At 42.8% G+C, this 12,120-nt stretch overlaps 1 protein-coding gene across 4 annotated transcripts in view; it reads right to left on the bottom strand.

Moving 5' to 3' along the window:
* Nucleotides 1-554: 554 nt before the first annotated feature.
* Nucleotides 555-12,120, bottom strand: part of Mthfs (methenyltetrahydrofolate synthetase) — a 28,815-nt gene continuing 17,249 nt past the window's right edge. For all 4 annotated transcript variants that reach the window (XM_005366633.3, XM_005366634.2, XM_026788999.1 and 1 more), the window contains one exon: nucleotides 555-900. In XM_005366633.3, the coding sequence (XP_005366690.1) occupies nucleotides 668-900 (233 nt within the window). In that variant the 3' untranslated portion in view covers nucleotides 555-667. The remainder of the gene's footprint in view (nucleotides 901-12,120) is intronic.

The raw sequence follows: 12,120 nt of genomic DNA, 5'->3' as shown, positions 1-12,120 counted from the left end.
ACCTCTCTCTGGTTGTGAAGCCATCTGGCAATGTCCAGTCCACGGCAGATTCCATTTTCAAATGGAACCCATGAATCAACAGAAATTATTACTAACATATATCAGATCTTAAAGTCCTAAAGGCCAGAGACCATCAACTGAATCAAAGTATGTAAACCACAAAAGGCTCCCATCTAGCCACCAGACACAGCTACGGAGTGTCATATGTAAAACTTTAAGGTGAGTAACTAAAGCCATGATTAGGTGGTATAATATATGAAGTACTGCCAAACCAATTAAAAACAGACGAGTCTCCATATGCCACAGGAATCAGGCCTACGACCAGACATTAAGAAATAGAGCCTTTACCCCCAATTTCTATGTTTCTTTAATACTCATAAATATTTAATTTAAACTGCAAAGCAGAAAGGTCAACTTACCATCTTAACACCAAGAAGCTAAGCTGAAAACCATACAGCTTTTGCCTCTATTTGAATTAATATTCTAGTATTCACACGTCTCCTGACTTATAATGGTGGTTTTAAGCCAGATATTTTATATTTACACGCAAGAAACACAATCCATATTCACTTTAATGTGCCATTTTGACTCATTTTTGACAAGGAGGAAATACACACACTTTCTACACACTGGTACAAACCAGTGAGTATGACAGTCACGGGATGACTTAAGAGGCTGAGGCGTCTTCATAAAGGACTTCATCTACCTTCATGTCATGCTCATCCACTGGGACCTGGGGACAGATCTGTTCCTTGAACGCCAAAGCCAAGGTGTAGGGCTTCACTTTCTGGTGCTGCAGACAGCGCTTCAGGTAGGTGTCATAGTAGCCCTTGCCCCGCCCCAGCCGGTTGCCATCTTTGTCAAACCCGAGGCCTGGCATGAAGATGAGGTCAAGTCCCCCTGTGGAAACAGGAATGCATTTGGAGTATCAGTGGTTGTTACAAGATCACTTCAGGATAGCATCTGGGTTTTATTTCTAATAACATCAACCCTTTTTCTAATTTCTAAAGAAATATATGATCTTTGTGAAATTACGAAAAAAATCAGGTTGGACAAAGAAGGAAATAACTTTTCAGCTAGTCAGTCCTGCATCCATCCTTCAGCAGCTCTTGTGTGTGCTAGGTGTGACTCTAGCCTCATCCACACCAGCTAGAGCACTGTCCATGGACAGAGCCTCAGAACTGCCTTTAATTCTAGTGTGCGGCTGATTCTACACACCTGTCCAACCTGGTTTGGTGGGCAGTGGGAAAGGACAGATCTGGAGGGGTATGAGAAGGTAAGGAAAAAGCAGAAAGGATGGAGCTATTAAAAGTACCAAGCAGCCCACTCCTCTCCCTTTCCAGCCATTGGTAGGCAAGGGTAGGCACAGACTTTCAGCTTAGCTGAGAGCTAACCACTCAGACAGCACTGCTGGCAAGGCATACTATGGTTAGAAGCCAAGGGCTCTCCAGCACAGGGAGCCAGGAGTAGTGTTTTTCAGACTGCCAGTTAGACTGGTCCCTGCTTCAAGCAGCTGCTGACTTCCTATGAGGTGAACTCCACTTCCTGCCCCTGGCATGTCCTGTTCACCCTACCTGCCAACGTCCCACACTGCTCAAGTATAGTCTGATCTGACCCTCTAAGCCTGCCTGCCGGTTCCAAGCCCTGCAGGCTGAAAACAGTGATTCCATTGATCTTTTCTCTCTGCCCCATCACATTCATTTATCTCTGCAGGAATGAACAGTGTCCTGTACACTTGAGCTACTCCCTAGGGTCCTCTTTATGTTCCCAGAGCAACTGACTTCTAAACCTGTAACACATATACATTTTCTATGATTTCTGCTTCTTCATGGAGAGAAAAAGGTATTTTGCAAAGTTCTCAGAGAAGATACGTCAGGAGATGGTAGTTCAGTTAAAGTAAAACTTAGGCCAAAACAACATGTCTATCAATTGTCCCATACAACAGAGACAAGGACTTTAGAGACTCCGGCAGAGAGCAAGTAAATCTAGCTGGGCCACAGGAGGTCATGAGGTATTTTGACTTGATGTGGATTTTTAAGAACACCAAGAGGCACAAAAGAAGGAGCAGTGTGCTGAAGAAGAGGCAGGCAGCAGCTTTGTTTGCTGGAGAAGGAAGATCGGGGTGAAGTGTAAGAGGAGAGATAGGTGTGTAGTTCTCTCCAGCACTAGCTACAGAAGTACAAGATGGTAGGATAATGGCATGCATATCTCCCAGAAAATTAAAAGTAGAACTACCATAAAATCTAATAGTCCCACTCCTAGATTTTTAAAACAAGCTCTCAGAGGATCCTTACCCTTCTAATTTCATTATAGAACTGTACACAATAGTCCAAAGGTAGAGGAGCCTAAATGTCCATCACAGTAGCAACTGATCAAAACAAAACAACAAAACAAATAACAAAAATCACATCCCATGGTACATACATGAGGTAACATATTAATCTGCCATAAAAATAGAAGAAAGTTTTCTAATAGTGGACATGGATGAACTGTGAGGACACTATGCTAAATGAAAAAAAATCAAATAAACACATGTACTATATGATTCCAATGAAAGGCAGCTAGTAAAACCTTTATAAACAGAAAGAATGACATTTGCCAGGGACCTGAGGAAGATGCTTTTGATCAACACAGCATTCAGCATTTTAGTCACGAAAATGGAAAAAGTTCTAGATGTCTGTGACATGACATTGTGTTTACAGCCAAAACAAATCATTCTACACCTACAATTTAAGAGGTGACATCTCATATGGCATACTAGTTAACATAATAAAAAGTATAAAAGCAAAACAACAAAAAGAAAAGGCAACAGAACAGCCAGGATATCCACCATTGCCAACTCCTAGGAGAAGGCAGAATTTTGGAGCCACACATTTATGCTGGTGGAAGAAGAGAATGGAGAAAGGAAACAGGCGAGGAAAGCCATCATCTGTCCGCAGGCTGCAGTCAAGCTTGCTGCTACTGCCCTGCTCCTCCCTGTGATTGGTCTGCTGCTCTCCCTGGAGTCCACCTTGTAGAGCTGAGTGTGTATGTCTCTGTCAACTCTGCTGGACAGCAAATTTCCTTACAGGCCATAATTTTTTCCAAGTCATCCTTCATGTTTGGATTTTAATAGACTTCTAGAGCATAAAGACCCTGAAAGACGAGTATATTATCTTCGCATGGATCAATCCTGGCAGGACAACCCCTATTTTAATAACTCTAAGGTACATATACTTGGATTAAAGAAGTAACACTATGGGACAAAACAAGTAAGTTTATTTATCTTCGCACGGCTGCTAGTTTGATATGGACTCTAGAACTGATAAGCAGAAGTGAGACTGGCCACTGTTCTGTTAAGTAGCTCAGGGATCTGAAATTGCCTTTCATGGATCCCGGCACTCCACTTAGATGTTGGCTGTGTGTCCCTCTCCATAGGATTACCCACACCCAATGCCCTTGTATCATTTGTGGACTGTGGCCCTTGGTTCCAGTAGTTACTTAGAAAGTCTTTTCTGGTGTCTCCCAGTTCTGCTATTTGGTGAGTCCAAGCATTTTTCTGAATACATACTGCATTCCTTACTTGACTTAATCCATCTGTAGTTGAAGTCCTTCCTGTACCTTGACACACGATCTTTTCTTTCCTTTCTCCTCTTCCCCCACCTGAAACACACACACACACACACACACACACACACACACACACACACACACACACACAACACTACTTCTGGATCCCTCCTTTTTCCATTGATGAAGAAATTAATGGGACAAGAAAATCAGGTATGGGCTCAATAGGCTTTCCATGCCTCACACACACACTAGAGTATGACCCTAAACACACCCTAATGTACCACAAAGTCAAAATTCAGTGGACGAAACAGAAAAGTCTTCCTTCATCATACATATGCTTCCCACAGCTCTGGCATGGCCCTGTTTGTAATCACCAAAGGCTCATGAACAGAGGACAATGATATCAGCACAGTGTCACCACAATTCTGATTTTGTTAAGCCCCTTGTGCTCTTGTTTCACAGGCCCTACCGAGGTAGAATGTAGCAAGGACAGCCAAGGAGCTTCGCTCATCGGGATTGCAGCAGGAACTTCAGGGAGAGGTCTCTGGGGACCCTTCTGCACCGTCATAGTTTATTGTTTGCTATTCTTCTTGAGGGAGGTGTAGCTTCTTAGCTTTCTTGCATTCAGAACTGTAAATCTTACCTTTACCCCAACCTTATACCCTGCGTTTGTTCGCAATCCTCCTTTTACCCATTATTGGGTAGTGCTCTGAAACAGCAACTTTCTCTGACGGCAGCTGGTAAGCGGCAAGGACCATGATCCTCCGTAGCTGTGGGATCAAGGACGAGCCACTTTCCAGTCTGTGTTTCAACATTACCACCTGAAAATCTGCTTGGTCACCTGCAGGTCATGAGCATTAAATTAGATAATGCTTATGAACTCTACAGTTAAGTACCGTCTATGATGATCCCATGTATTATGAGACTTTCTCTTGTGAATTAAGAAATATGAGGCACCATTTCTTGAACAGGTTGGCAGAGAAGGGGATGGAGTTCCTTTGGAACTCCCAGGGAAATTAAGTACACCTACTTACTCTTGTACCCCCTTAGAACTAATCCCTGCATTCTTTTTTTCCCTGAGGCCTCCTAAGGCAAAGAGGGAACAAAAAACCAAGAGACTGCAGGTAAAGAACCGGAGTTAGGTTTGTTGATTTTTGTTTTCTGTAAAGGGTCAAACAGTAAATAATTTCGGCTATGAGACACTGTGGGCTGCAGGTCCATTCTGCGCTATGAAAGCAGCCAGAGACAGCATACATGGATAACTAGCTAGGCTTATTTACTACAACAGACTTGGCCCACAGCTGCAGTTGCTACCCTGTCATGGAATATAGGAAGTTACTGAAACAAACACAGAAATGGAATCAAAATGTGGAGAGGATAAGAGCAATATCTCTCAGGGGTGGCAGGGAGGCAATCGTTGGATTAAGGGACACAGAGGGGAGGGGAACAGGCAGAGCTGTGGACTCTTCCTCAGCAAAAGGAACCCTAGGAAACAGGCTGTGGGAAAAAATGAAAGGGGATTTTATGCATGCTTCTACTAGCCCTCGTTCTGAGGATTTAGTTCACCCTTGGGAGCATCATTCTCAGTAAAATAACAGCAGATGTCTCTGAGGACATCCTGAACTCAGACTCCTGGGACACAGGTCTCCAGGATGGAACTGGTTCAGCCACTGAACTGTCTCTACCCTGATCCTGAGAATGAGTGGTGGAGCCCAAGAGATAGGAACAGCCTTTCGGCTCTGAAATCAACAGGAACTGTTCTTAGTGTTCTCCTTCTCCCTTTCCCTCTTCTTCAGGAACTTCATGAGCACGACAGTGCAACTACACTAGGGCCAGAGAGCTCATCTTGTTATTCTGAACGTACTGTTCCACGGGAAAGTTCAGCTGCTTATCCCTCTTCCTACAATGAAGGCTTTTTTTCCTGTCTCTTCCTTGCTCAAAAGCATTTAGCAGTGTGTGGGTGTACCCCTCACGGTCCTGAGTTCCTTGCTCGTGCTCCCTCTCCTTCTGCTCCTGATTTGGACCTTGAGATTTCTGTCCGGTGCTCCAATGTGGGTCTCTGTCTCTGTCTCCTTTCATCGCCTGATGAAGGTTAATATTCAGGAGGATGCCTATGTTTGTCTTCGGATTCACCTTCTTATTTAGCTTCTCTAGGATCACGAATTATAAGCTCAATGTCCTTTATTTACGGCTAGAAACCAAATATGAGTGAGTACATCCCATGTTCCTCTTTTTGGGTCTGGCTTACCTCACTCAGGATAGTGTTTTCTATTTCCGTCCATACTGGCTTTGGGGGAGCCTAGGCAGTTTGGATGCTCACCTTACTAAACCTGGATGAAGGTGGGCGGTCCTTGAACTTCCCACAGGTCAGCGAACCCTGATTGCTCTTCAAGCAGATGAGGGAGGGGACTTGATCGGGGGAGGGGGAGGGAAATGGGAGGCGGTGGTGGGGAGGAGGCAGAAATCCTTAATAAATAAATAAATTTAAAAAATAAAAAAAAAGCATTTAGCAGGGCTGGGGATGTAGTTCCTTTGAAGAATGTTTGCCTATGGGCAAAAATTCCCTATGTTTGACCTTCAACATTGCCTAAAAACAGGCATGGTGAACCATGTATGTAATCCCAGCCTGTAATTCAAAGTTATCCTTGGGTACGCTAGAGTTCAGGGCCATCCTGGGTTACCTGAGACCTTGTCTCAAAAATAACAATTACAAAAAAACAAAACAAAACAAAAAGAGCCAACACAAAAAGAAGTAACTTTAATAATAACATCTAAGTTGCCCTTTCTTGGCTATGCAAATCTTCTTCTAGTCTACCAGACATCACCTCTACATCGTTTCCTCTGTATACTCCTTTGCCATCAGTTACATCAACTGAACCGTGTCTGACAAATCTGACAAACCCACTTGTGATTTCCTGCCTGGGTATCTGTGTTCCATCCCATGGTTACCTTACGTAACATAGCAATGGTCATACAACACGCTTCAGTTAAGCGTCCATGCAGTTCTTTTGTCCAATAACTATGCTGCAACCTGTCCTTGCACTGGGGTCCAGTAAATCTTTTCTTCTTTCTAGAGTTCTTATAACTCAGCTCTCTCCCAGCCCCCCCCCTCTCAAAACCACCTTCACCTACAACCTCGAATGAATAAACATACTATGATGTAAAGTTTCCCTGAACTATTAACATCAAATGTCAGCTTAATCAACCACTACATGCCTAGTCCTTAGCTCACACGGCTGCCTGCAGTGACTCAGGCTCGTCTAGCAAACATGATTCCACGGCACAAAGGACCTGAAACCCCAAAACGAAACGCACAGCCAGTAATACATGACAGCTCTTGCGACAGACTCAGAAATCAATACTTTGAACCCATCATGTTTGTGTTAGAGTCGACTGATGCATGATGCTTGCTCCTCACAGAAAAACAACTCAGAACAAACCAATTATGTGTTACAATAAGACGTAAGTCAACTTCCAGTGATTTGTATAAACTGTTTTAAAAATATATATTTTTCTGAGCTAGCAAGATGGTTTATTGGTTAAAGGTGCTTGCCAACAAGTTACATAGCAGAAAGAGAGAACTGACTCCCCCCAAATTGTCCTCTGACTCCACAAGAAACACACACACACACACACACTTAATAAATTTTTTTTAAAAAAAGAAACCTGGAAACTCACAAAGAATTAATCAACTAAATCACCTAATGGAAACAGGTAATTTAAAAAAATATTTACATCATAAATATTTACATCATTTTTGCTTTGTCCCAATGTTTTGGCCATTGGGAATCTCAGTGTAGAATCATGCATTTAAAGACAGAATGACCCCTGACTATTCATTTCATCACTGTTATTATAAAATTCTTGCTTTGACACAGGCACCAATGTGCATGAAAATACAGAATTGACATATCACCAGAGAACTGGGCCAAGCACACAACACCAGGTAAGATGTATTCCTGTGTACAACAGGGCACTCGGCTGATCAGCTAGTGATGTATCACAACGTAAGAAGCCTGTCTATGCCTTACATTCAAACCTAAGGATGCTATAAGTGTGAGGCTTGACTCAATCCTATGAACACTATGTGTCTAAATGAAAGACGTAGTTACAGACCTGGATTGGAATCCATAGGGGACCCACTGAGGTTTTCAGGTCTTTGTGTCTCTGAACAAAGAATTAGACCAGGGAAATATGGACAGTGATAGAAATAAATGGAGGTCATTACTTAAGAAAGAAAACATTCCCAAGTAGCAGTCAGAGAGCTGGGACAACTCCCCAGCTCAAAATTCCTGGACCATTAGAGCCATCACCCTTCCTGGGCCATTCACAAAGTGCCTGCCTGTCTCAGTTTTGTACATGTGTCTCTTACATGTAGCCTTGATGGGAAAAACTTCTGTGTCTCTGCCAAATCACTTCTCTCACATAAACCTTGATCCTCTCTGTGCCCTAACGTTCCTCTGAGTCAAAGGAGATAGAAATTGAGACTCCTCTGGGCACAGCTAAAACACAGAAGAAAGCTGAAGTTCCTAAGGTACTAACTGCGGAGTATTTCCACACAGCAGCCTCCACCCCAGCAAAGTCAAAGAAAGAAGACATACAATGTCTGTGGATTCCTATGAGTTCATCTCGGGCAGGATACACAGACAAGTGACTGCCCCTGAGATGAAAAGCTGGAGAACACAAAGAAGCCTCTGAATGAGAAGGGGACCCTATACTTCCATAAAAATGTTCCTTCTGAATCTTTATCACATGGCACACAGAACTAGAAATGTAAATTTCTCCTCTTAAATATCAACATTCTGTGTGAAGGCAAAAGCCTAGAAGACTGTCTAGCAATTGGTCAAATGTACTGACTTCCAAATGGACCACTGGGTTTGGATCCCACAACAACCACGGGTAGCTAAGAAACTTCTAATCAACTGAGGCCTTCCTTAAAACCCAAATAGTACCAACATAACAGTGAGACTAAATAAATATATAAAAGAAGTATACAAAAACTTAGTAAGGTGTTCAGTAAATGCAGGCTTCTCTTATACTTATGGATATGAAAGTGCCTACTCTCTGTTGACTCCGTAAGTTTTTTCTTTAAAGAGTTATTTAGATTTGTTTTATCAGCACATACCCTTTCCAAGAGCAAACCTAACTCTCTACTGCCCTCTGCTGTCAGCTAGAAATGTACAGGCAAAAGCCATTCACAAAAGCTATTACAGCCAGGGGCAGAGGATAAACCATACAGGCTCTAGGCAATGGTAGCTCTACTCAGATGTGATGAAAAAGCATTCTGCTCATAAACCGCGTTTCCTTTTACAGAGGCTCCTCTGGGAAGTGTCTATGTCTAAGAACAGAAGGAACAGTGGCATTAATCCTTGATGCTCATGGTCAGCTGTGCTGTCCACTTCAGACTCATCCTCACATCTCCTGCCCACAGCCCCTCAAGACACATTATCATCTGCTTTCTCCAAATGGGAGAATCAAGATGTAATCTGACGAAGTCATATAGCCAGCGATGCTGAGACACCAGTGCTGGGGAAGAGGGAGCTCTTTGCTGAAGGGTAAAGCTCACCAAGACTATCCTACTAAATCCGCAGGCTCAGTCACACTGAATATGACATCTATACTAGTTCGGCTTGGGTCACAGTATGGACAGATGACACACAAACTGGGAAGAAGTTCAATAAAGCGGACAGTTAGGGGGCTGGCAGTGCTTAGGTAGTAACCGCTGGGGAACACTGACCATCCACAGACATGCAGGAAGTGGGAGTAAGGACAGAGAAGGTCCATGGTACCAGCGGATTTGCTGCTGGACAGGAATGTGGGTGCTGTACGGGGACACAGTGTTACCTCCAGCTCACTCCTCAGCATCCTCTTTTCTCGAATACGTCCACAAAGTCACCCTTGGTGGGTTTTTATCAAGTGAAAAGTGAAAAAGACTGTGAGTCTAGCGGAAGCTAACAAACAGATTTAAATGGTTATTATCAGTGGTTACATCTGGGCATGGAGACTTGGATTATTTTTAGCTTCTACCTTATGTCTCATCTTTATGATCAACACTGCTGGGTTTGTTTATCTGTTTTATTTGGACATGAAATGACTGTCCCAGTGCTATAAGAAGACTAGAGAAAACTTTGGCCCATAGCCATGGTAACAAAGTAAGAATGAAATTACACCGAATGCAAGGACCATGGTAATGGTGGCAGGGTTATGGACACCCCCAATAGAAAGAGGTGAAGGATGACCACAGGCTCCCCATTTGGGATTTCAGCCACTACTCATTCCCACAAACCAGCTGTGAGAGCTCTCAGATGCTACAGTATATAAAGAGAGAAATTGTAACTGAAAGTGAGACTCCATGGAACAGCTTTCATGACACACCATCCGTGATGGAGTGGGGCCTTACAGTGATGTAGCTGTTTGGGGGCCACCCACCCTCCAGTAAGTAACCCCTCACCCATGTTCCTATAAACATACTCGGTGGTTTACTGCGTTGGACCAGGATGGACTCCTCAATTTGGTTGTTGTTAGCGCTACACCTGGGGTAAATAGATACCTTTTCACATCTTCCCAAAAAAAGTTCATGTAAAAATAGAGCACAGCTATTTTCTTTTAGTAAATTTTGTGTGTGTGTATGTGTGAATACTCTAAAATATGTCCAGTCTTCACCAGGAGACATATTTCAAATCATGTTAGCTATTTTCTTAAGCATCTAACAGTTTAATTGTATCTTGACCAATATCTTATCTAGAAAATATGCCTCAGATATTAAGATAATGGGAAACAGCTAGCAATTATCTGACATTATTTTATCAGACACCATGACCATCACTGCTATCCCTATGAACAATAATCGTAACCATACATGAAAAATACCAAACTAGTTACACAAGCCAGCGTGTAAGTGTGCACCCATGCAGTCACATGGAGGCCAGAGGAGGACATCGAATGTTCTATCACTCTATGCTTTACTCTCTTGAGACGGAGATAAGTACCAGCCATCCTCTGCTCTCTACCTTCCCGCAGTCCTGAGAGAACAGGCCTGGTGTTTTTGCTTGTGTTTGGGGTTTAAACTCAATCCCCATTCTCGTGCACCCAGCATTCTCACCCACTGAGCATCTCTGCACCACCCAATTCTCTACGTGGGTTTGCAGCCCACAGTCTACCAGTCAAATAAGGCTATAAAATTTCACCTGAACCCAGCCATGCTTCATATGTTGTCACTAAAATGGAAGAGTCCGTCCCTGAAACAGACGCAGTACTAGCCACTAAGCCCCAAACATTTATTACCTGCCCCTCCCCAGAAGAGGTTGCCAGCCCTTGATCTGGGCATCTCCCTTAGGGCTTAAGCACAGAGAAAATCAAACTTCAATTCACCTTATCTTAAAAGATACTGACTAAAATAAATAATATGGAAGGGGATATTAAATTATTTTCAATGCAAAAAAATACACAGACACAGTATTATCTAATCAAACAGCTTCCTAAATGTTATTTTGACACCAAGTTTGGGAGACATTTGCTGCCATTCAGAGTCAGATGGGTCTAAACAGGACAATAAAAGTGGGACAAAATGAATGTTTTTTTCTCTAACTTGAGTAACCTCTGGTTATGTAATTTTCTTTAAAAAAGAAAAAAAGAGGAAGATAGAAACTCTTCAATCTAAGTTAATAATTCTTAGCACTCTCCTTCCATGTGACACAATCAAGAAAAAAATAAGAGAAGCACAGAAAGACAAAACATTGTACAACCCCCACTTGTATCTAAAGCAGTCAAGCTCACAGAAATGGGGAAATGGAAAGAAGAACCACGTTCCTTTAGGCTGGCGGGAAGGTCATCTGGTGCATGTCTTAACTATCAGTGGGCACTTTCAGGTCCCCAAAAGAGATTTTTTTTTTTTTTTTTTTTTTTTTGGCTTTTTGCGACAGGATTTTTCTGTGTAGTTCTGGCTGTCCTGGAACTCACTCTGTAAACCCAGCTGACCTTGAACTAATGAAGGAATGACAATGTGGCTTTCTCTAAAGCAGTGTTTTTCAATCTGTGGGTGGCGACCCCTTTGGGGGTCAAATGACCCTTTCCTAGAAGTCATTTAGGACCATTGGAGACATGAATATTTACAGTACAATTCATAACACTAACAAAATTAGTTATGGAGTGGCAAAGAAATGATTTTATGGTTGGGGGTCTCCCAACACGAGGAATTGTGTTAAAGGCTTGCAGCATTAGGAAGGTTGAGAACCACTGCTCTAGAGTAACGAAGAGCATCTCTTCAAGGTGCAGGGTAAGAGTGCCCTTGGGCCTCTTGCTATCTACCTTAGGTTGTACATGAAGAGCTCAGGAAGTCATTATCCTCACCGGTTATAGTGCTGCTCATTTCCCCAGCCTCAAGACTTTAGCAAAATGGGAACTGCTCGCTGACTTCCATCACTTGTTTTACCCAAATGCCTAACATGAGCTTGAAAGCCCAGCAGTATCTCTGGTTCCGCAAACATAACCAGACTCACAGTATATCTCTTCAGCTTGCTCTCTCCTTCCTTTATAGGCCTCATAGCTCACCTGATATGAGCCTTGTGT

This window comes from Microtus ochrogaster, unplaced genomic scaffold (assembly GCF_000317375.1).
Source record: "Microtus ochrogaster isolate Prairie Vole_2 unplaced genomic scaffold, MicOch1.0 UNK12, whole genome shotgun sequence".
Classification (NCBI taxonomy): Eukaryota; Metazoa; Chordata; class Mammalia; order Rodentia; family Cricetidae; genus Microtus; species Microtus ochrogaster.
The sequence above is the reverse complement of the archived record's forward strand: the minus strand, read 5'-3'. Positions and strand labels throughout refer to the sequence as shown.